The following is a 25,187-nucleotide window of genomic DNA, read 5'->3' on the forward strand; positions in this document are numbered from 1 at the left end:
GGACCCTGGACCCTACTATCTGTGTGTATCTGGTGCCACATCTATTGATCTCTGCCTGCTGCTCCTCCTTACCCTGGGCAAACTCAAAAAACTATGGCCTCCATAAACATGGCGGTGGGGGAGTTCACCTCACAAAGAAGCAATCAAACCAATAAAACAAAGGAAATAACGATGTTTACCCATCAACTTAGCAAAGATTAAGGGGAAAAAATCCTAATACACGCAAAGGTGTAGTGAGATGGGACACACATACACTACTGGACACGAACATCAACATAATCTTTCTGAAAGCCATTTGGTAATACATAATCAAGAGTCTTTCAAAAGTTCCTATTATTTAACCTAGTAATTCCACTTTCAGGAAATTGTTCTTCTAAAGAGCTGCCAGAAAAATATGCACGAATTTGTTCATCACTGCAATGTTTATCATATAGAAAGGCTGGAAACATAAAGGTCCAACAACAGGGAAATGTTTAAATTTTGTCATATGCATGCAATGAAATACAACAATTAAAAATTGTTCTTGGAGAATTTCTTAATGAGGTGGAAATGTTTACAATGTAAAGCTTGGTTTCAAAAAAATGAATGTAAAAATCTGTACATACAGTATGGCCCTAATTATATGACATATATGCATAGAAAACAGACACACCAAAAAGTTTACAAATGATTATCTGTGGGTGGTAGAATTGGGAATTATATTTCCTTCTTTATACTTAACTGCATTTAAAAAATTGTCTACCATGCATAGCCATTACTTTTATATAAATCAAGGGAATAGGAAACAACAAACAAATCTGTAACAGCCTCCACACCCCACTCCCAACAGACCCTCCTGGGTCTTAATCCCAGACTAAATTGTTCTTGGGATCTTTAGGAATCTTGAAGCTGTTGGGCTCTCAACAATGAATGACAAAATAAATCTCAAAATTAAAAATCAAGCAGCAGGTAACCATGTAGAATGTCAACTGTACTCTGATAAAATGCATATTTTGACATAGTTTTAAGGGGCGGTATCTTGCATTGGGCTAGGTCTCATTCAGATTCTCCCTTAATCCGGACCTACTTACCTAACCAGCCCATAGGTGGCAATCCCTGCCCTCCACCCTACCCAGGCAAACCGGTTCACTAGTCCCTTCATGCTCCTCCCTAGTCCCATCTGCAACACACCCTTCACCCCACAACCCTCCCCTATTTCCAGGCCATTTGGTACACAGTGCCTGCTAGGAAGTGTGTCCTGATTACAGCTAAGCATCGATCTCTCCACCTACACAACACCAGTAAGAATCTAAGTGGGGTTCACTGTCTATGCAAAAACAGTTTGGAAAGTGAAGGAGTGAGTCATCCTCTTTGGCCTCCAGCTTCTTTCATGTTGGGGCCATAATGTTGTCTTTGAGCCTCTGAGATCTTCCCTAGCTCTAAATACAGCTCCCTCCCTCCTACTCTATTCACCAGATGGTTCCTTAAATGGCCCTCCCTGAACCCCAGGCCCCCACTCAAGTATGCTCCTTAATTCTCTGAAGAAGGCTTCTTTTAGCCCCTGGCCCGCAGCTCACTTGTGATGTCAGCCTCCCCACTAGGCCAGACCACTCTGCAGACACCGGACTCTGGAGAGAACACCTCCAGCCTCACAAAGATCCTTGGCCAGAACAGTTTCCCAAAGCATCCCCTATGCTTAGATCCTTCTGGAACCAAGCTACTCGGTTCTGGTTTCTCAGCTTGTCCAAGCAACCTGTCCCCCAGCATTGTTTACAACTCCATACAGCTGCATCCACCCATACTAGTTTGTAAGTATTCAAATGGCTCTAGCCATGCCCTGTCATTCCAGGCCCTCACTGGCTAGCCCCAATGCCCCTTTGTTGTCCTCTCCCAGCCCTCCTCTCTACGCACCTTTCCCTGCACCTTTCCCTCTCTGCCCCACCAGTCACATCTCATTTCCCAGTCTTCCCAGAGCACACGTTGCACCTCGGGCCTCCATGCATTCTCTCATGCTTTCTTTCCTCTCCCCAAAATGCCTTACCTCCGTTTCTATTGTTGTTCTGCTTCTCTGTTGCAAGTCTGTTCATTTTAGTTGCTCCCTCCTTTCTTCTACAGAATTTTTCAGTCTGACAGTTAAATGTGTTTATAATGGTCTTTCCTACCAGGGGTGGAGGGTAGGTTTTAAACAGCTTTGAATTCTCCAGCACTAGCACAGTGTTCCTTCAATTCAGCTGCTTCTCTGTGAATTTACCCCACCTCTTCCTTTGGACTGGAAGGTCCTGAGGGCAGTTCTTCATTCATGACCTCCCTACTCCAGCTGAGACAAGGCTTTCTCCACAATCCCCATCACTGAGGGTAAGACAGATCCTGAGGTCTCCCCTTAGCTCAGGAAACAGGACCAAATTCGTTGGGAAATGGTGAGTCTTGCTTCCCTCAAAATGATTGGTTATCAGGCTGTGAGTAGGACTCCTGAGCTCTAGCTGATTTTGATGCTAATTTGTTTATTAATGGGAGGATCATATTTCTGTGTTTCTAAATGGGAATAGCACGTACATGCTTTTCCTACTCCACCAGGTCACTGAACCCAAATGCGATAATAAAGTAGAACAGTCACAGTTTCGAAAGGCATCAGAGCTGAAGACGGGAGGCAGGAGGTCACTGGCATCAGGATGGGTCAGCACAATTAGAGGCCAGGCAAGGGTCAGGAGCTCTCTTACTCAGCTTAGTAGTCGGAATGGGAGCCCAGCAAACTACAAAACAAGTAGGAGCAGCACAGAAGTTTGCAGAGGTGGTAGCTGAAAAAGGAACAAGCTCGAACATTTTCTCCATGCGTCAAACAAGTTAGTGGTTCCTTTAACATTGCAAGTGCTACTGTTTTCGAGCTCATGCATGTTGCCTGTTTCCTCCAAGTGTTCTTTCACTGGCTGCTTATGTGGGGGTCGTGGGAAGAAGGATCACTTGATTTGTCTGCTCATTAAACTATAGGACCTTGAACAGGTTACTTACCTCTCAAGTCTCAGTTCTCTGGTCTGTAAACTGGGGACAGAGCACTTACCTTGAAGTTAGTGTGAGAATGAACTGATAGGAGCCACATTAACTCGGCCAGCACAGTGGCTGGCAGTCCCCTGCTCTGAACACAACAGACTTCAGCACAGCTCTGGCCTAGGTGTAGGTTACCAATATTGTGGGTAGGCTAGGGCTGGGCTGGGGAGGTATAATTACTGAAACCTTATAGCCAAGATTCCAAGACAATCACAATTTCAAAGACACTCTCCTGTTTTAAGTCAAGAAGCACTTGCCAATTTTTGATTGGGAAAACATGATCACTAGGGAAGGCACCGTGGCGGCTACCTATTTCTCCATCAGCCCTGAGAGTCTGGGCTCCAGGCCCAGGGCTTCTCAGCCAGATGCTCAGATATGCAGCTGAAAGGTGGTGGAAGGAGGAAGGAGCTCAGCAATGGCTCAGGGTACCTGGTAGGTGGGAGGCCCAGGGGCTCCCTCCCAGCTTCTCAGTCCAAATGCACAGGCCACTACAGTGCAATTCCACTCTAAAAGGGAAGAACACGTTAAGCCCTTCAAGCTCAGGTTAAGTCCTCAACTCCTTGGCTGCGCATTAGAATCACCTGGGGAAATTTGGAAATCTCCACGCCTAGACTGTATTCCAGACCAATTAGATCAGTATTATTTTTTAAAGCTCTCTGGGTAAATTCCAAAGTACAATAAAAGTTGAGAACCACTCTTCTGGATTAGGTTTTTCCAAACTTGCCAGATGATGATAATCACTTGTATTAGTTTAAAAGAGTTTCTCAGGATCTGGAATTAGCACTATTGCCAGAACTTAATGATTCTAAAGCACACCCCTTTATAAAAACATATAGGATATTTTAACATCTTTGAAATCTGAGTGATCTTCCAATCAGTGAGACCTAAGATTTGATAACACACAGAAACAAGCATCTCAGGTGATCCTCATGATTAGGCAGGTTTGAGGAAAAAACAATTCCCTAGTACCTCCTAGGGCAGCACTTCCCGAACTTTAACATGCTTAGAGTCACCTACGATCCAGTTAAAATGCAGGCTCTAAATCAGATCTAGGTTAAAGCCTGAGATCCTGCACTTCCAAGAAGCTCCCAGGTGATCTAGGCTGGGCCTTGCACCACATTTTGGGTAGCAAAATCCCGAAGTACTGAGGAGGCTCCACCAGCAACCCACTTAATTAAACGGAAATAACTGGCATAGAGAAATATGACCAATGGAGAGAGTCTTCCATAGGTCCAAAAGAGAACTCCTGGGTTCCTCTCTGGCATTTCTTCCCAGGAAGGGGCAGCTGGAATGAGGGCCAGAGGGAGGGCTGCCCCAACCTTTGCAAAGCCAGAGGCTAGAGTCCAATTTCCCAAGGAAGCAGTTTCCTGTATGAGGCAGCACAAACTCCCACTCTAAACAGCAAAGTTCACTCACCAAGTGAGGGTAGGCCTCAGGTGGCTTTACAGAGTTGGAGGCCAGCTCTCTCTGTGTATACTTTTTCTTTCATTCATTCACCAAACTTTTACTGAGGGTCTGCTAATAAACCACACGGTCTAAAGGACTCACATATGAATCAGATTTGGTCCCTGACCTCCAGCGGAAGGAATTCAGCCTGGGAGAAACCCATTCATAAAGCAAAGTACAGTATGAAGGGATAAGTGCTATAAAGAAGCACATAGAGAGATTACCCAACATAGCAGAACAATGCTAATAGCTTCCTGGTGCAGCAGCCACTGGAGGAGCTGGAGGAAACATTTCTAATTTTTCTAGGAAGGGCACCACCCTAAACAAGATTTCCTTGCCAGGACCAGCCTGGTATGATGGAGAGGGTGCTTTGATGCCTTGAAGCCCTTGAAAACAAGACTCTAAAATCTGGAGTCTCAGGACAGGCAGAGCTTCCTACGTTTACACATCTAATCTCAAGAGCTAAAATGCAAGTGAATCCAAGAAAGAAAGAGACTTTTAGGAGATCAGCCCCTCAAAAGGATGGGACAGCTGTGATCTCATTCCAGAAAGCTCCAGTACCCGCATTCTGTCCTCCTGTGTCAAAATCCAGCCATTTTCTTAGTTACAGAAACACATGTCTTTGCCCTTTGTCATACTGAGCTCTTAATTGGCTTGACCCATCACATTGCTAGCTAAAAAGGCTACAATCCCTAGACTAAGTAGGTCTCCAGCTGGGGTAGAAAGTCTCACCCAAGACAGGCAGGGGACGAGAACCTAGAGTCTGCTCCCTCACCAAGCCCCTTATCGACCAGCTTTTGAGGAGGACTACAAAACTGATACTCGATCCCAATTTACTTTTTCCTTATCTTCCATCTCACAGATAGGAAACCCTAGAGAAGAAGCTTAAGGGCCAGAAGAAGCAGCGGAGAAGGAGATAGCAGAAGGATGGGGAGTGGAGCCAGTGCTGAGGACAAAGAACTGGCCAAGAGGTCCAAGGAGCTAGAAAAGAAGCTGCAGGAGGATGCTGACAAGGAAGCCAAGACCGTCAAACTGCTACTGCTGGGTGAGCGAGATGGGAGGATGAGCCAGAGAAGAAGGTACTGCTCCTTCCTGCTTATCCTGAATGGTAGATGGGTTCTAGCCCACCCCATGGGGAGGACGGATGGCCGGTCATTTTCCTCTCCCCATCTGGTCTCAGGCTAAGGGATCAGGGCTCCCCAAGGAGATGCAGAATACCAAAGCTACCTTGGAATAGTTCTGCTCTTCCTTGAACCAGGAAGTGTGCAAGGGCTGGGAGAGACCCATCCATCTCCAAATCTAACCAAAGCCCACACCTCACAGCTTGGTAAATGCCGTGAACCCTGGGCTTAGAGTTACCTGATCTGCAGTCAGAAAGCTCTGAGTCAGTGGACTCAGAAGTCCTGCCATAGCATCAGTGCCATGTAGTCCCAGGAGCAGGCCCACTGGTTCTTGCCACATAATGGGTTCCTTCTCCTTGCCTCCAGTAAACATTCTGTATACATTTTGTAACTAGGGAGCCAGCCCTGAGGGAGGAGGAATGTCTACGGCAGTCCTTTCCTGGCTTTCTGTTCAGTAACTGCCTTGAAAGCCCCTTCCAGATGGGAGGTTCATCAACTTGATGAGCCCTAAGCAGATCACAGGTCTGTGCTGGAAAAACGACAAGCACCTTCTTCTGTTGGTCAGAGAGATTGGTCACAGCTGCAAACAGAACCTCTTGGTTCAATAAAGAGTTTGGGACACCTGGTTTAGGAAAAAAAACCCAATGGTAGTACAGAGATAGGCTAGCTGGGGGGTCTTTGCAGTAGCAGATTAGCTGGCTGGGCTGTTTCCAAGCCCATGAGGAGCCTGTGAACTGGAGCCCCAGGCGGTGGCACCTCCTTTTGCCCAGCCAATCTGTGAGCATACCACTGTAAGCTGGACTCAGACTCCAAGAAGCCCAAAAGCTACAGAAGGGGAAAGAGATAGCAAGGCCACTGAGAGATCTTTTAAGCCTAAGCAGCTTTCTTCTACATTCAGGATAAGCAGCTTAAAGGGAACCAGCATAGACTAAATGGGAGGGAGGTTAGGGCATCAGGGCAGTGCAAACTGGGGGAGAGAGTTGAAGGGTATGTGGAGGGAGAGCAGAGTGTAAATGAAAGGATAGTAGGGCATTTTAGCCAATAAGGGAAAAAGCAAGATGATGAAAAAACTGTTTCAGTGAAGTTATCCAGCTCTCTGCAATCCTGCTCCAAGATCACTCTCCTGAGTAAAACTGGGCAGAGGAGAAACGTGTTAAAGGAATTCCCTGACTCTATCAGTGGTTCTCAATGAGATTTTGCCACCACCCTCACCCCTCACCAGGACGCTCGGGAATGTCTGGAGACATTCTTAGTTGTCACAACTGGAAGAGAAGAGTGCTACTGGCCTCTAGTGAGTAGAGGCCAGGAATGCCACTGAACACCATACAATGCACAGGACAGCCTCCCACAAAAAAAATAATTGTCCAGCCCAAAATGTCAACAGTGCAGAGGCTGAGAAACTCTGCTCTAAATCCAGACTGAATGGCCTGAGCTCAAGGCTGGCAGAAATTGAGGGCAGCAATCATCCCTACAGGTTGTCTCCTAACAAGACTCCCAAGCAAGCCCTGGCTTAGACTTCTCACAAGCCATCTACTGGAGGGTTGGGGAGAATTGGTGGAAACCTGAAGCATAAGCATTTCTCCCTGCAGGTGCTGGGGAGTCAGGAAAGAGCACTATCGTCAAACAGATGAAGTGAGTAAGAACAAAGCCCCCCGAGGACTGAGGTAGGGTGATGAAGTCAGTAGAGCCAGTAGAGGCATGGAAGGTGAAGGGCTCTTCATCCTGAAGGCACCCAGATGTAAAGGATATAAAGAACCTGATTCCCAATGCCCCTCATCTGCATGCCCTTTTCCCCTCACCCTCCACTTTGGGACAGCCATAGGAATAGATTGTGTTCTTATGACCCTTTCAATCCTTCCAGATCCCCAATCCCTTAGGGCTGGTTACTCAGGTCCAACTGTGGGCCGGGTGTCTTGCAGGATCATTCATCAGGATGGCTATTCACCAGAAGAGTGTCTGGAGTACAAGGCCATCATCTACGGGAATATGCTGCAGTCCATCTTGGCTATCATCCAGGCCATGTCCACATTGGGTATTGACTATGCTGAACCAAGCTGTGCGGTATGTGGTTAACAGCAATGAGGTTAAGGTTGGAAGGAAAGGCTAATGATCAGAAAACAGGCAGCTGACAAGCTATGAGGAAATATGGGCCAGAAAAGAGTTTCGTAGAACTAAGTCCTACCTACTGAGCTTCCAGTCTTTTTACTTCAGTCTTGGAGAAGTGTGCAATCCCTACCTTTATAATACATTACCAAAACCTGTTCTCAGCTTCCTCTGCCTTTTTCTTTTACCTTACCATCTAAAATGCTCCCCTGGGCTCCTTGCCTGGCTATGGAACTTTTACAAGCTAAATCCCTAGTTCTGGCATTTGTCTTTTCCTAGCTTTGGATCACTGAAAGAACAAAGGTGATGGTTGTCTACCATCTGATCTATGTCATGGTCAATCTGGTCTTTAAACTTCCAACCTCCCTGCGAGCAGAGGGCCCACATTTTGTGGCGGTACTCTTTTGAACTAAGGATGGGAGACAGAAACACCACAGAGGAAGCCCCTGGAACCTATTTTCCCCTAGACATCCTAGGACTGGAGAAATTGCCACCCTCTACATCTCAGAAGCACACTCAAAATTAATCCATATATTTTCTTAACATCTTCACTGGCTGCAATCTCCATCTTAGGCTTTAGTAGCAATGCAAAATGCTTTCTTTTCAGTAGTATTCCCAGGAGCCTCCTGGAAAGCCATTACTCCTGTGTAGTTCTCAGCCAGGTTTCTGCCTTACAGGATACTGGGCGACAGCTCAACAACCTGGCTGACTCCACTGAGGAGGGCACCATGCCTCCCGAGCTGGTTGAGGTCATCAGGAAGTTGTGGAAGGATGGTGGGGTGCAAGCCTGCTTCGAGAGAGCTGCAGAGTACCAGCTCAATGACTCAGCATCTTAGTAAGACTCTGACTGGGGAAGGGGTGGGATTAGCTATAAACAACCTTCTAGGAGAAATCACAAGCAGACTAAAATTTCAGGCATGAAAGCTGGAGTCACAAAGGACTGGATTCAGCGTGGATACCTGTTGTGTTAGGCTTAAGCAGTGTTTTACTATGCTTTGAACTTAATGCCTTTAGAGAGGGACACAGACATAGTTGCCACCACTCTGTGTTGCTTCAATCTGGCTCACTGCAGCCTATAGAGCTGAAGACCCCGAAATTAATAACAAACGTGCCCTGCTTAGTAGCCCTCAGACTGCTGTCCTCTTAAATTCATGCACATAGTCTCTCCTTTCAGAACCACCAACACAAAGACAGACCTGCAGTTCTGACACATGCCCTCCCAGGAAACAGGTGATTAACGATGGCCTTTTCAGGATGGAATATTCTAGCTGGTAACCTAGGTGTATTTACTTAGGCCACCAACCAGAAACGAATGCCTCCTTCACACATAGCATTTTACATCAGGGTGCCAGGGCATGGGACACAGAAACTTCCAGGGCAAACCAAAGGAAGTAGGTCAGGGATTTAAAAGAACCAACTTTGCAAAGCTGATTCCAAAAACATAAGGTACAGAGAGTTTATCAAGCCTACCTCAAACAGCATGGTTTCATAGATGGGCATGAGCTCTGTAGTCAGACCTGGATTTAATCCCTCTTCTGTCATCTAATTTTGTAACACAGTTATCATTTACCATCCACAGAGCACTTACTCACTTAAGGCCCAGGCATTGCTGGGTGTGTGAGGTGCACCATCTTGTTTGATTATTCGAGGTAGATAGTACTTTTTATTAGTCTGATGAAAAACTGAGGTTCAGAGAAGTTAACTAACTTGCCCAAAGTCACATAGTTAAATGGCAGAGGTTGAAGTTGACTCCAGGTCTATTTGACCGCAAAGTTGAATGCTTTTTACAATATACCACAGTGCCTCTTGACCTTCGACAAGTTATTCAACTCTTCTGAAATTAACCTTCATCTGTAAAATGGGACATGAAACTTGAAGGTGTATGAGGTTAAATGAGAATTTAAATGTGAACATACTGGCATATACTACACACTTGTTAATTTTCCTTCCCTTCTTCTCTGTCATCCCACTTCACATCTGCCTTCCTTTTGTCTTTAAAAAAAAAGTTTTTTTCATGATAACTGTCAAACACATATGAAAGTAGGATAATACAGTGAATCACCTGACTTCAACTGTTACCAGCTCATGACCATTCTTGTTCCATTTTATCTCCATCTCCCACTGGATTATTTTGAAGAAAGTCCCAAATATCCTATCATTACATACTAAAAATTTCACTATGTATCTCTCAAAAAAAAAAAAAAAAAGAGAGAGAGGCTCTTTTTAAAAAAAGAAATCACAACATAACCACCACCCCTAAATATTTAATAATTCCTTGGTGTCATCAAATATCCAAGCCAGTGCTCATTTAAGTTTCCCCAGTTATCTCAACTGTTTGCCCCTCAACTTGATTCAGGATATAAACAAGGTCCATGTATTAAACCGATTCACATCTCTTATGTCTCTGAAGTCTCTTTTAGTCTACTCCTGCTTCTTGTTAAACTCATTTTTATTTTAAAGAGAGCGTGAGTGGGGGAGGGGGAGGAAAAGGGAAAGTGGGGGAGGAGAAGAGAGAGGCGGGGGGAGAGAGAGAATGAATGAATGAATCTCAAGCAGGCTCCACGCTCAGCACAGAGCCCGACACAGAGCTTGATCCCACGACCCTGGGATCATGACCTGAGCCAAAATCAAGAGTCGGAAGCTCAATCAACTGAGCCACCCAGGAGCCCCTACTCCTGCTTCTTGTTGGAACTTTTGACACTCATTTAAACCACCAAATCTTACTGAAGGATCTAGAAAACTTTGTAGCCAGGCAAAACTTAAGGAAAAGTTATCTGATTTGACTTAAATGTGACAGAACCCCTGCCACAACTGGGCATGCCTCTCAGCCCACACTCCCTTTTGTAAGGACACATGAGGGTTTGAAGGAAAGAACCCTAGATTTAACAATATGGACTCTAGTCCTGATTCCATCACCAAGTTAGTTATATAACTTTGGGTAGGACCTTTACCTTTCTTGGCCCTGGCTGTGTAAAGTTTAATCCATTCCAATCTCTTTTCTCTAGCTACCTGAACCAATTAGACCGGATTACAGCCCCCGACTACCTCCCTAATGAGCAAGATGTGCTACGATCCAGAGTCAAAACCACAGGCATCATTGAGACCAAGTTTTCCGTCAAAGACTTGAACTTCAGGTGAGTACACAGCTCTCTGGGGGGCATCACAGATACACACATGGTTCCCTGGGGTCACCTCAGATACCAAAAAAGGGGATTGGGGATGCCTCTTGGCCTTCACTAAAGCCCAATCTGAATAACTATCCTATTTGTCCCTCTTTCCTCCCCATTTCCCATCTCATTGCCGACTGGCCCCAAAGTGGCCACCCCTCTGTAAACACCAAGTACCTGTGCTGCTTCTTCCCTCAGGATGTTTGACGTGGGAGGGCAACGATCAGAGAGAAAGAAGTGGATCCACTGCTTTGAGGGAGTCACCTGCATCATTTTCTGTGCGGCCCTCAGTGCCTATGATATGGTGCTAGTGGAAGATGACGAAGTGGTAAGTGGCCCTTACAGTAAGCAGCTTTCATAGACAGTCCCCCTGTGACCCTTCCTCTAAGCTTTGTGTCACCAATTCTTCAGCTTGGGTGATTTCAGCTAACATTGACAGTCTAGCAGTCCTCTGGCACACAAATCAATGCCTCAGTAAATAATTCTAGAAAAACTTCCCCTTTTGCAGGTGCCAGGTTAGCACTTTGGAGCTCTAGATTTCCTGGAGGTGAGCTTGGTCTCAAATTAGACATCCAAGAATCACCTGGATATCACACAGCTCACAAGAGGAACAGAGTATTAAAGGGACAAGGGATCACAACTGGGCAAAGCGCAGGGGTTACACTTAGGACTCTTCCAGGCCACCTATGGAAATAAAGGATAGGAGATGAAAATGATAGAGCAGAAAAACAATGTATGATGTGCATCTTTGTGCAACAGAAGGGTTGGACTACTAACCTCACTTGGAAGCCTAAATATGTACTGTCAACAGGACTAAGGGGAGACCTGCAGACCAGGTTTCTCACATGCCACTTAAATTGGCAGGTGGAAGACTACCTGAGGGGTGAGTCTCTTGAGCCTGCAGAATTTAACAAGATAGGAGCTCTGTAGACCAAGCGTCAGCCCGCCCAGTCTTGGAGTCTGAGAGAATATCAAGGCATGGAACATGCTGATGGAGGCCCATAGCTTATTGATAGGAGACAAAGCTCCTATACTCCCATCCCTGTCTCAGTTGTTCTCCCTTCTCCTTAGTAGTTCAAGTTCACATTAGAGCACTACGAATATCCTCTAGCCAAAATGTCTTATGGGGTCATTCATTTTTCAAGATCTCTTCCACCTTTAACCCTGAAGTCTATGAAGTCTTAAGGGGTTCTACAGGAGCATTAGCAATGACAAAAGGCCACAAAAAGTAGATTTGTTTTCTTTCTTCATTGGGTGAAAAGATTGAGCCCAAGTCAGATAATAGCATACTTGAAATCCTAAAGGCCCTGCTCCCTAAAAATAGGCTGGTCTGGGGCACTTGGCAACATCTAGACTCTGCAGATATACAGCACCACTTCTCACCTGCTCAGAGTGGCAATCAGAGGAGGAAATAAGGCAGAAGGGCTTGTGGTATGGTGCTGAGAAATTCTCTAGTCCTCACCATTTGACACTGGGGCAATAATTCCTATTATGTTCCTGCCCACACAGAGATCCAGGACTCTGTAACAGAAGCTTATCAGAATCATCCTGAAAAGAAAAATTATCATGGGGATGCAAATGGGCACATGACAACTCAGGCCTAGTTTCCACTCTGTATAAGCAGCACTTACGGAGTCAAAGTCCTTCGCAGTGCCCTGGCTGCCAAAGACTGACCTAACATTTATTGTACACCTATATGCCAGCCACTATCAGAGACACTCATACATGATCTCATTGAACTTCCATAACAACCCTATGAGACAGGGAAACTAAAACTCAGAAAAGTTCAGGGATTTCCCCCAAGTCACACAGCCAGGACAGAAAAAGGATGAGAAAGGCAGCTAGATTTCTTTGGCCCTATCCCACCACACTAAAAAGAGATAAGCTATTCCCCAACTTTCCTCTTACATTTGGAGCACTAGTCTCTCCAAGGGGAACAAGAACAGGAAGTGGACAATAGCCCATAAGCTCAGTCTGATATCTCTGATGGTGTCTCCTCTTACTAGAATCGCATGCATGAGTCATTACACCTCTTCAACAGCATATGTAACCACAAATTCTTTGCGGCTACTTCCATTGTCCTTTTTCTCAACAAGAAGGACCTCTTTGAGGAAAAAATCAAGAAAGTCCATCTCAGCATTTGTTTTCCAGACTATGATGGTAAGTGTCAAGGGATGGAGATAATGGTAATGCTTTCTTGGTAATGACTGGTGATTGCCTCATTTCCTATACCAAGAAGACATAAAGGAACCTGTCTTTAAGGGGTACTAAGTGTGAAACTCCTTTGCTTTGCCAGGCTGATGATCCCTTATCCCTTAAAAAAATTTTTTAATGTTTATTTATTTTTGAGAGAGAGAAAGAGAGAGAGAGAGAGAGAGAGAGAGAGACAGCATGAGTGGGGGAGGGTCAGAGAGTGACACAGAACTCAAAGCAGGCTCCAGGCTGTCAGCACAGAGCTGAACATGGGGCCCGAACTCACAAACCATGAGATCATGACCTGAGCTGAAGTCAGACACGTGACCGACTGAGCCACCCAGGTGCCGCCTTCCTCCCCCACCATATCCCCTTAATACTCAGTTCCTCTTATGTGCTTTGTGATATCCAAGTGATACTTGGATGTCTGATCTGAGAAACTTGGGTATTCAGTCGTAAGTTTAAAATCAAATGTCCCTGGAACAGAATAGACAGGATGCAGGAGAGCCACAGACTATTTAAATGATACCTCCCAGAAATCAAGGGCAGAGACAAAGAGATCCCTCTCCTCAATTCTGTTGCTCAACTCAAGTGATAAACACTGGAGTACAATAGAGAAGAGGACCCTCCCCTTAAAAATATGTTCCCAACTGCAGCTGTCCAACACATTTCAAGGATCGAGTGGGTCACCTAAAAAGTAAGTGAGCAGGGATGCCTGAGTGGCTCAGTTGGTTCAGGGTCTGACTCCTGATTTTGGCTCAGGTCATGATCTCGTGGTTCGTGGGATCAAACCATGCATTAGTGTGGAGGCTGCTTGAGATTCTCTCTTTCCTCTCTCTGCCCTTCCCCCAACTTGTATGCAAGCACACCATGTGCACCTGCACTCTCCCTCTCTCAAAATATATAAATTTTAACATTAAAAAAGAAAGTCAGCAGCTAAAAAGGGTTAATTTATCCCATTTCTTCACTATTTTTTCTGGGAAACCAGGGAACAACTCTTTTGAAGATGCAGGGAATTACATCAAGAGTCAGTTCCTTGACCTCAACATGCGAAAAGATGTCAAAGAAATCTACAGTCACATGACCTGTGCTACAGACACACAGAATGTCAAATTTGTATTTGATGCAGTTACAGATATTATCATCAAAGAAAATCTCAAGGACTGTGGGCTGTTCTAATCCTCATCACTCCTCAAGTATACATTCCACAAACAGGCTTGGAATCTGGTTCATTTCAAGCAGAAAAATCATAGATCAATATACCATGGCATGAAGAGTGAATCGATTCTCCCTTGGAGACAGACTCTACATGATCACAACTGTGTCCCATATATTCTTTTCAAAGTGGGGTAGCTAGTGCAGTTTAAAGAATACAAACCCAAGAGTCAGAAGACCCAGGTGCCAGTACTGGTTCTGCAATTTACTACAAAGTATAAATATTTCATTTCTCTGAGCCTTGAGTCCCTCATCTATAAAATGAAGGTAACTTTTCTACTACTTCACAGGGTTATTCTTAATGATCACAAACATAACTGAAGGGAAGGAACATAAAAGCTGTGTGGTCAGAGTCACAGAAAGAAATCCTATGTAAAAGCAGCCATTTATGAAATTCAAGACCAAGTTTTTAGATGAACTATCCCAAGCACAATAGCAACTTTCCCTACTGTCTGGAAAAATTGAAAAATAAAAAATGAGATCTCAGTAAACCTTACCACCATTTTTTACTAACAGACCCTATGTGCCTTAGCTCAGAGATCTGGATCACTGAATAGAAGATGTAAGTTTGTTAGTTTCTAAGGCACATGTCTAAAAATGATCATCTTTATTAAGCAGACTCTCTCTCTGCCCCCCAACTACTGTAAAAACTGAGTTTCCTTTATCTCTGTAAGTAACTGTCTCAGGTGCACAAGACACTTTCTGAATAAATTTAGAAGACTTCAACACACTCCCACTTGGAGTATTAATGATTTTTATTGCTACCACTTCTCAATCACAGAATTTAGAGTAACTGAGCAAACCTAGAATTCTCATTTCAACTGCTACATGTTTCAGAACAAAAAAAAAGCAGCTGATTTTGCTTTGGGCATTGAAAATCTTTGCAGTTGGATCCATGTGATGCCTGGCTGAAAACAACATCTCCCGATACAGGACAACAAGTAAATTATTTCTTTGAACTCCTTTGAGGGGAAACGAAGCTTGCATTTATCTTGACAGGAGGTGGTGAAGTCAAGTACAGATTTAGCATCTACAACTACTAGTGAGGAAAGCTCCTGGCGTCCAAGATTTAGTATATAAAAGAAAGTGTCAATTAAAATGAAAATCTGTTCCTTGCCAGAAACACATATTCACACTTAGCCTGTTACTAGCAATATTGATACTAGAGAGCCATATGAGCTTGAAATACACTGAAGAATAAATTTGCAGCTGTTAAAATTGGACTCATTTAATCGTCTTTTTGATTCCATGAAAAGAAGTCAACTTGGGAGAAGTACCAGAGAAATAAGGGAAAGTACTCTGACTATTGCCAATTATAAAACTTTACCACATAAAAAAACCTGGGCAAGACTTCATGCATCCAAGAGCTCTGTTCAGGGACTGTTTCTAAATGGCATATTCCAACTATCACTAACCTGTTTTGCTTTAACTCCATATACAGGGGTTACGAGCCTTTTTTTGCATGATGGATCCCTCCAACAGTCTGATGAAACCTATAGACCTCTTCTCAGGATATTTAAAAATGCATAAAATTATAAGGGAAACCAACATACTAGGAATAAATTCTACCTTTGGAGCCCTGAAGTTCCAGGTTAAGAATCCTCACTCCGGCTAAGATCCTGTCTATTCAGGCCCCAAATCTAATTTATCTCACTTATCCGATCTTCAGATAGGGTAGCCCAACTTCCCCACAAATTGTATCAGATTGTTTACTTCTTTTATTATCTTCTCCTTGCTCTTTGGCTCTAAGCAGGACTTGGTTAGAGGCCAAACTATAAAAGCCTACCCTAGGCTTCTTGGTTATGGATGTTCATATACAACCGGCCCTATAGTCCAAGCATGAAAATAGCCAATGGGCCTGGTCTTCTGGTACTCTACTCACTCTGCTGTCTTTGTCTTCTTTTGCTTCCTTTTAAATTTACACTATAACGTTGAATTTTATCATCAGAAATTCTTTCTTGTAACAAGGTAGGTCAGAAACAATTCGACCTGATTTTCATGAACTGCAATCTTAATTCTTAAAATGGTAAAGCTAGAAGGAAGTTTAAAATAGTCCAGGCCCATCACTAGTAATTTATAGATAAGAAACTGAGGCCCAGGGAGAAGGAGTGTCTTCATCAAGATCAAACTGCTAGGAAGTAGCAGAACTAGAACTCCAAAATAGGTCTCCTGAATCCCAAGCCAGCGTTCTATATATGTACCATGCTACTGAAAGCCCACCATACACCACACTATTCAGTCAATTTTCTCATTTCCCTAAGCTCCTCCCACTCCCAAATTCTTGGTTATTTTTAAATTATGCCATCTCTAAACCATATTTAACAAAATCATCTCCAAACTGAATACAAATCAGTCTCAAAGTGGAATGTGAAATTAGCATAAAATAACAAAAATATAAGTAACTTTAAGTTTGTTCGTTGAAGGTGTAATTAATATCCCGTTCATATCCTTAAAGGGCAGAGATCTTAATGTAGTTCCCTTGCAGCGCATTTAGCCACTGATGACAGTAAGCCAAATGTGAAGTATGTTCCACTTCTTGTAGATCTGATGACAGTTGCTTTTCTTTATCTTTTTTACAAAAATACAGTACAATTAACACAAAAGGACAAATACTATACGATTGCACTTACATTCCCAGGGGCTGGGAGGAGAAGGGAATGGGGAGTTAGTGTTTAATGGATACAGAGTTTCAGTTTGGGAAGATGAAAAAGTTCTGGAGATGGGCAGTGGTGACAGTTTGCACAACAATGTGAATGTGAATGTGCTTAGTGCCACTGAACTATGTACTTAAAAATGATTAAGATGGTAAAGTTTATGTTATGTATAGTTTACCACAATAAAAATATAATGGAAAGAATACAATAGAATCGGAGCTGTGCTTTTACATTCTGTGGATAAAAGCAGCACAAAAATTCAGTCTTAAAAGCAATATAAAAGACACATTTACTTGTAACACTTCCTACTCTGATTAAAAAAAAAAATTCACGCAACATGTACCCCAAATAGTCCAAATCAGGGTAGCCCCATTCCCGAGGTAAGAAATAACAGCATTGAGAACCCACTCTATAACTGGAGATGTGCCGTAGACCAAAGTGTGCTGGCCATGCTGGGTGGAGAAGGTGGTGAAGGGTGAAGAGCTCTTACCTCCCACTGCCCTCTCTACCCGGCACAGCCCCCGGAGCACAGATTCCAGCAGGCTTCAGTGTTGGCCCAGGGATTGCAAGTGTGCCAGAGCTTCTGGTGATCCTGCTAGGTAAAAGCATGAAGACATCTCTGTGAGGTCAGACATAGTGCAGACTGCAAAAGGGAACTTTTCTGCCATCTGGCCATGAAAAGGCAAGCACTAGTATGAACAGAAATAAAGAACTGAATTTAAATGCAAAACAAAGACCTTTGTTTTTACCCAGCTGCACAAATTTTAGAGAAATTTACAGTTGAACTTCATTTCAGGTGTTCAAAATGAATATGGGAAAAGTGATGCTGAGAAAAGACGGCCAGCTACAATGAATACAACTGTTGGAACTGCCTTATAAGATTACTTGTTTTGCAGTATAGTATAATCTTGAGTATCATAAAGAATATTTACAAAAGCACTTTTAAATGTTGTTTCGATTGCCTCAGGATTACAGAATGTCATAGCTGGAAGGAATAATTTAGTCCAACTTTAAGTAACAGATGAGAGATGTTAAGACAGAGATTTCATAGATGATTGGAAGCAGGGAAAAGACCAGAATCCAGAATGACAAACAACTCTCCGTAAGATTCTGAGAGATCTCAGGACCTTTATCCTCCATGAGTACAGATGAACAGTTAGGAAGAATAGAAAAAACAGGTAATTTCTTGTGATTTGTTATGTCTACTGGGAATCTCTCTTATATTTAAACAAGCCTCTAGGTAAAAATGTTTGGATAACTGAAAGGAGTATGGGGGCAGGAGGCGAGGTTGGTGGGGTGGGGGGTAGTAGAGGATAGGAGATAAGCCACATTGTACAAAATTTAATATTCCAGCTGTCAAAGATCTTACATCTGAATGCTAATACACTGAGATGGTGTATCCCAGCAGTGTTATTTGCTAATATTGGATGATTTCTGCTACCTTGTTGATTTCCACTAGCTTTCAGGAAGAGAACACAGGGTTAGCAGCAAACATACATAAGAGTCTTCTATTTGGCTGCTGCTCAAACAGTCCTCTTATTTATCTTTTCCCTAGCCTTGTTTCAAAAGGACTTTCCAGTCTGTAATTTAGAGCTAGCTAGCTTTGCTCTTTATCCACCAACTGTAAATGAATATTCATGTTATTTCATATATATAGTTAGACCTCTGTCACAGGATTTTGTCTTTACTTTGAGGTAGCTTTCCATTTTCACTGAATAAATGCAGTAAAAAAAAAATTAAACCAATGTTTGGAAACTTCAAGTGTTTTGTCTTAATTATGTATAAAGATTAAATACTCTGTATCAAAAGTGTAAGAATGTTCTTTGACTTAACAGTTCTCATACTAATTTTTTTGGTGGACGGCACTCTAAGTCACATACAAAAGGTGCTTCTGATTCCTTGGCAAATAAAAAATGCCTCAGTTGTTTACTAGTGATTTTTTAAGGTTAAATCTGTCTACTGTTTGTGTTGATCTTTAACATCGGGTCCTATTCAGTTATCCCCCAAATGTTGGCCCAGGTTAGCTTCATCAGAACCACCTGAGAAATGTATTTAAAAATACATGTTCCTGGGGCACCTGGGTGGCTCAGTAGGTTAAGCGTCTGACTTCAGCTCAGGTCACGATCTCACGGTCTGTGAGTCTGTGAGTTCGAGCCCTGCGTTGGGCTCTGGGCTGATGGCTCAGAGCCTGGAGCCTGCTTCCGATTCTGTGTCTCCCTCTCTCTCTGCCCCTCCCCCGTTCATGCTCTGTCTCTCTCTGTCTCAAAAATAAATAAACGTTAAAAAAAAAAAAATTTAAAAATACATGTTCCCAAGACCAGTAGACTTAATTCAGTAGAGTTTAGCCAGGGAATCTGTATGTTAATCTTGCACCTCAGGTATCTACTACCATATAACCTTCTTTATTATCTCTCACTCCTAAGAAGACTGGAGTTGAGCCAGGTATGTAAGCCTGACATAGTATCAGAAAAAACTGTCCTGTCCCGACTTGTTCTGGAGTATGTTCTCCTAGCAGAAGTATTTCATATATAAGTTATGAGAAAATGGGGGTGGGGGGTTAAAACTTACACAAAGGTAAAGGAACACAGATCTTGACCATCCAGGAAGTTCATTCCTTGTACCTCACCTAAATCTTTTACTTCCTACTAACTAGCTGCTAACAAGCTAACTAACTGCTAACAAGATCAACTTTTGATTTCAGGCCCCTAAGCAGCCTGGTTTTCTCTTGTGCTTAGACAGCCATAAAGCTATGTGGAGAGTTGTGGCTGGTCCAGGTCAGATCTCTGACTTGTACTGTGAAGCCTGGAGAATGAGCTGGCAGTACTAGGAAACTGAAATAACCTTGTTCTTAAAGTCAGTATAAGAGGAGCACCTGGGTGGCTCAGTCAGTTGAGCGTTCAACTTCAGATCAGGTTGTGATCTCACGGTTTGTGGAGTCAAGTCCCACATCAGGTTCTGTGCTGACAGCTCAAAGCCTGGAGCTGTTCCAGGTTCTGTATCTCCCTCTCTCTCTGCCCCCTCCCCAACTCATGCACACGCATGCTCTCTCTCTCAAAAATAAACATTAAAAAAAAATTAAAGTCAGTATAAGATATGAAAGATTTCATAAGTGGTAAGAGTGAAGAAAATTAGTGCTGTTTTAGTTATATTTAAATGAGTAAAGGACTGTGGTTTTTGTTTTTGTTTTTGTTTTTTTTTTCAACGTTTATTTATTTTGGGACAGAGAGAGACAGAGCATGAACAGGGGAGGGGCAGAGAGAGAGGGAGACACAGAATCGGAAACAGGCTCCAGGCTCTGAGCCATCAGCCCAGAGCCCGACGCGGGGCTCGAACTCCTGGACCGCGAGATCGTGACCTGGCTGAAGTCGGACGCCCAACCGACTGCGCCACCCAGGCGCCCCAGGACTGTGGTTTTTTTGAACATCTGGAAGGCGACGGGCACCTGGGTGGCTCAGTTGGTTAAGCGTCCTACTCTTGATTTTGGCTCGGATCCTGATCTCATGACTCATGAGATCGAGCCCTGCATTGGGCTCTGTGCTAACATGTGGAGCCTGCTTGGGTCTCTCTCTCTGCCCCTTACACACACGCACACTCGCGCTCTCTCTCTCAAAATAAATAAACATTTGAACATCTGAAAGGGGTAAAAAAGATCAACCAAAGGGAGGTTTTTAATGGGAATGAAAGACTACCTTATATGTAACTGCCAATACAGCAACAAGCTGTGCAACGCGATTCTCCAGAGCTATGCTAAACAAATGTATAAATATATGAAACAACTAGTCAGGCTAGACAAGCAATGTACAAAGAAAGTCACAGCTACAAATAGGACAGTGGCCAGGATATAAGAATATAAGGTGGGCAAATGAATTAGAAGAACCAGCAGTTATTTTTAAATGCTCTAAAATGTGTATATAATAAAACACAAATAGAACACATAAAAGAAGAAGAAACAAGGCAAGAAAATAGTTTTTAAAATTTGGTCCATCTATTCTTAGAATGCAGCACTTTATAAAAAATAACAATCCGTCATTGGAAACAATAATAAAATGACACACTGAACTAGAGACTTAGAATTTAAACTGTCCAAGATGAAATGTCATCCCAAGATCTGCTTATAAATAACTGTAAAAGTTTTTGGAATTTTCGTGCCAGGAGGTGAAATCTGCTGCAAGGCTGAGTTTGTAAGGTCGGGCAAGACTGGCCTTTAAGGAGACTATATCCTCTTTAAATAGAGCCTAATGAATGGCATTTCTACAGCCCAAGGTTTTAATCAGGTGAAGATGGAACAAAATAAACAGCAAAATAAAGCTATTGTTCCAGTCCTTCCTACTAGGATCTATTTACTGTTCTTTATTCATCAAAATTTAATTTTCTTAGATGTGCTGGTTTCTCAGATGGTCCAAAGCCTGGCCACATGAATACTGAAATGCAGTCCATCACAAACCTCCAGCATTCTCCACAGAAAAGACACAAAGCATCTTTTAGTTTCTTTGATTACAAATACCAATCCTTTTTTCTCCAGGCTAGTACACATGATGTTTCACCCCCACACTCTGGCTCTGCTATTAGAAAAGATCTTTTATTTCAAAACACAACAGTGATTTGCAAAGCTGATAAGAATCACCTTTTTAAAATGATAGATCATTAGGCCCACCAGCCAAGAGTCAATCTCTGAAATGGATCCAGGTGATTTTGACTTAAGGCATATCTGAAAACCAATGACTTGAATTGTGTCCCTGTGTCCTCCAGGAATGTGCATTTAGACAAATTACTTGGGATGGTAGGGTAGGGGGTGATCTTCATGTAAATAAAGAAAAATGTAAATGGTATGGGGGCAAAAAAAATCAGAGAATTACTATTTTTTCATTAACAGAAAAGCTAAAAAATGAACATATCAGATAGACATATTCAAATGAAAATACAAGGTGCATTTCAAAGTAAAATTAACGCATTCAGATTATTTGTTATTTTGGATTATCATCAACACCATCCCATTAGCCCTGACTATAGAAAGACTACAGTTAAAACAATATTCCACGAGTTCTCATTTCCAGATGATTCTAGATCACAAAATACAATAAGGAAAAGATTATTCAAAATGAACAGGAACTATTGGTCCTATCTACATTGTGGGTATAAACTAATCACCAATCAAAGCTGATCATTTTCTTTCTTTTAGATGCAGTTTTCCCAGCCCTAAAGAAATTGTTTAGATAGTACCGTTATAGCATCTGCATAGTTATACTTTTCCAAAAAGAGTAAGAAAAAAAATTCCAATAAAGGCACTGAAGTGCTGTGGCTTGCTTTCTGAATTAGCTTTGCTGACCATCATTCCTTTTTCTTTTTTTTTTAAACTAGTAAAAGGTCACATCAAAAGATGACATAGAATCCAATCTGAAAAGACTGGACCCCAAAGGCACTGCTCAAACTGATGATTTGGAATGCTCACAATACATTCTCTTCATCTGCCTTCCCCCAAAGGCCCATTCAATATTTAAAGACATTTGCTGTACATTATACAAAAGGACCTACAGGCCGAGGTGAATAAAGCTCTCCACAAAACCAAAATGTAAACCCGGAAAATGGATTATGACTGCATGTCACTGACACAGATATGACATAAGACCCTCAGTCAGGCCAAAATAAAACGATACTACTACACCAAAAGACTAGACCTTCAGGGAACCCTCTACCTAAACCCACTCTCAGACAAAGGCCAAAGCACATTCAGCAGGAACAAAAAGAAACAGAAGAAAATATTTCCAGAAAGGACTAATTACAAACAGGAACAAACCTGGACTCTTTACTCACCATTTTAATACTGCTGCCAACTATAACAGATTAAAATCTGTACATACAACATAGTGGAAAAAGTCCCAAAATGCAGGAGTTTCGGCAAAAGAAGGTACTGACTAAGGATTACTACAATTAACATTGCTACAATAAAAACAATGGCAAACAGGGATTTGGCACCACATTTACAAAGTAAAAGCATGCACTGTTAATACACTTTAGATGTTTCCCAACAGAAAAGGCCATGGAGGATGGAAAACAAGGGGCATCTTTTACAGAACTCCCTATGACTGAGACAAACAAGCAAGAACCAAAGTGGTCAATTTAGTAAATATGTAGCAGCAAAGTCACGGTTTCTGTTTGGAATTTTGCAATTTGCGTTTCTAATTGACAGCTGCCCTGGGTGTGTCCGTATCCAAGAAACTAACTTTACATCCTACATCAGCATTTACCTAGTAATTTGGTAATCAGCATAAACCAGGTTAACCTTAAACCATAAACTTAAACAAAAGTTAGAGAGTGAGAATCTTATTACAGAACTCTCCAATGTAATTACCACTTAAAAACCATGATGGTACTTTGAGCAGGAGAGTAACATAAATTTCATCCAAAAAAGCTATAGTCATAGCCCCAATAACCATAAAGAATTAAGTAATTATGGAAATACGATGTTCTGACCATACCAAAAGTTAAAAACAAAGAGCTCCTACTAAGAGGAGTATTTTCAAGATGATCTGGTCACATCATGTGCATAGTTAAGATTATGTTTTAATAAAGATTCTCTTGCAAACAAAGAAATAAAATCTAGTAACATTATTCTCTTGATGAAAAAAAAAACTTTAAAAATGAACTAGTGGTGGTTTGTTAAGGAAAAAAAAGAGTAAGCTACATATTAAAGTTCTGGAATGCAGCACCTCAACTTCACATCGGCCCTAAACATTTGAGATTATGAAATCCAAGTGATGTCTTGATGATCGAATCATACTTTATACAGTCGTTCCAATTCCAATGTCTGACTTTAGCATCTCATGTCAATTAAGAGTTCCCTAATACAGAAGATTGTGCTAAAGAGTGCTAAGATTCTGCATGCTGCTGCCATTCCCTGGTCCCGTTCATGCTTGCAGCTGTCCAATGAGACAGCAAAAGAAGTCTGGTCTCAACACTCCACACTGTAATAACTAGAAAAGAAGAACATTCTTAATTAGAATAGTTTACAAAGTCCAGAGACATCACTAGAGCACTATAACTAAATTGTCTGAAGTTTTACCTTTCATTAATCTCCAACCCTCTTCAGTAAAGTCCACATTCCTTTAAGTTGTTTTTAATGATGACATCTGTAACAGCATCAAAAACAAACTGCACATTCTTGGTGTCTGTGGCACAGGTGAAGTGAGTATAGATCTCCTTGGTGTCTTTTCTTCTGTTCAGATCTTCAAACTGGCACTGAATATAAGCAGCTGCTTCTTCATATGTATTGGAACCTGAAGCAGACACTCAATATTCTCAGTTTAAATTATAATAGCCGCCTGAACTCAACTAAGTCAGGCCATCCCCACTGACTGATGGAGGGAATAACCCAAATGAATATAGACAGATTTCTTTAATTCTATAATCATTAGGCTTTCTTGAGAGCAGACTCTAAGTAAAACAAAATCATCACACGACAAGATCTAGGGAAACGAGCCTTTTCCTTTTTCCCCTTTCATTTAGACTTTTCAGCTAAAAAACCAAAAATGTACAAAAGGAAACTAGGGAAGTAGGAAGATGCGTTGCTAGGACACAACTGTTGAAAAGGTCAGAGAGCCTGTGCTCCTTGGAGTGATCTTGACATAAACAATTCAAAATAGTCATGCTTCTTTTCAAAATCATACCAGTTTTAAGGAAGCTTAGCTTCAGAGCCTTATGGCAATAATTTAATGAAAGGTAAACTAGTACATGTGAAAGGGAAAGGGGCCTGAATTATGCCCTTTAAAATGTGTTTCTGTGGCATATAAATTATTAACTTATCTCAATTAAGCTGTCATTTTTTAAAGGGGAGGGGGCTCAAAAGAAAACCTTATTTTCAACTCTTATCACTTACCCACACGCTTCTACACCATCTTAACTGCCCGTGAGCCTTTAGAATTGCCCTAGAAACTGACTACAGAACCGGAAAAACTCAACAACAAAAACACAATACTTTATTCTTGTAAACCAGAGGCTGTTTTCCACAAATAACATTTGTGAAATTAAGTGACATTAGACACAACAACAAATACCAACAAGAAAGGAATGTTATTTAAACAGAATATTTAAAGAAATAAAGGAAGACAGCTTGGTAGGTGCTTGAAATAGGTTTCATGAGATCTGCAGAACTTCTGTATATTAAAGGAGAGAGGGGGACTGAAAAGCGAATTCTGGCTGGTAGAACAGATACTGACACTTGGGAAATGAGGACCACGAGACTTCTTAAGAAGAATGAAGCCAGTGCAAGA

The 25,187-nt window shown here is 42.2% G+C and overlaps 2 protein-coding genes and 1 long non-coding RNA gene across 5 annotated transcripts in view; 1 reads left to right on the forward strand and 2 right to left on the reverse strand.

Annotated features, from left to right (window-relative positions):
* Positions 1-2,460: 2,460 nt before the first annotated feature.
* On the reverse strand, positions 2,461-5,900 carry LOC125171554 (uncharacterized). The gene is made up of 2 exons (XR_007154393.1): positions 5,827-5,900; positions 2,461-2,729 (listed from the first exon to the last, which is right to left on the reverse strand). It is a non-coding gene; the product is annotated as an uncharacterized LOC125171554 (long non-coding RNA).
* Positions 5,395-14,230, forward strand: GNAT2 (G protein subunit alpha transducin 2). 3 transcript variants are annotated; one of them, XM_047868736.1, is made up of 8 exons: positions 5,395-5,512; positions 7,178-7,220; positions 7,508-7,649; positions 8,369-8,526; positions 10,697-10,825; positions 11,057-11,186; positions 12,865-13,018; positions 14,040-14,230. In XM_047868736.1, the coding sequence occupies exons 1-8, from the start codon at positions 5,395-5,397 to the stop codon at positions 14,228-14,230; spliced, it is 1,065 nt and encodes a 354-aa protein (XP_047724692.1). The 3 variants fall into 3 exon arrangements, with proteins under 3 accessions (XP_047724692.1, XP_047724691.1, XP_047724690.1); XM_047868735.1 differs by lacking the exon at positions 5,395-5,512 and adding an exon at positions 6,026-6,110; XM_047868734.1 differs by lacking the exons at positions 5,395-5,512; positions 7,178-7,220 and having other exon boundaries at positions 7,287-7,649.
* Positions 14,231-22,717: 8,487 nt separating this feature from the next.
* The window catches only part of GNAI3 (G protein subunit alpha i3), a 39,090-nt gene continuing 36,620 nt past the window's right edge, over positions 22,718-25,187 (reverse strand). Inside the window, exons 8-9 of the mRNA XM_047868738.1 lie at positions 23,981-24,194; positions 22,718-23,891 (exon numbers count right to left, since the gene is read on the reverse strand). Coding sequence (XP_047724694.1) covers positions 24,004-24,194 — 191 coding nt within the window. The 3' untranslated portion in view covers positions 22,718-23,891; positions 23,981-24,003. The remainder of the gene's footprint in view (positions 23,892-23,980; positions 24,195-25,187) is intronic.

Source organism: Prionailurus viverrinus, chromosome C1 (assembly GCF_022837055.1).
Source record: "Prionailurus viverrinus isolate Anna chromosome C1, UM_Priviv_1.0, whole genome shotgun sequence".
NCBI classification, from domain to species: Eukaryota; Metazoa; Chordata; class Mammalia; order Carnivora; family Felidae; genus Prionailurus; species Prionailurus viverrinus.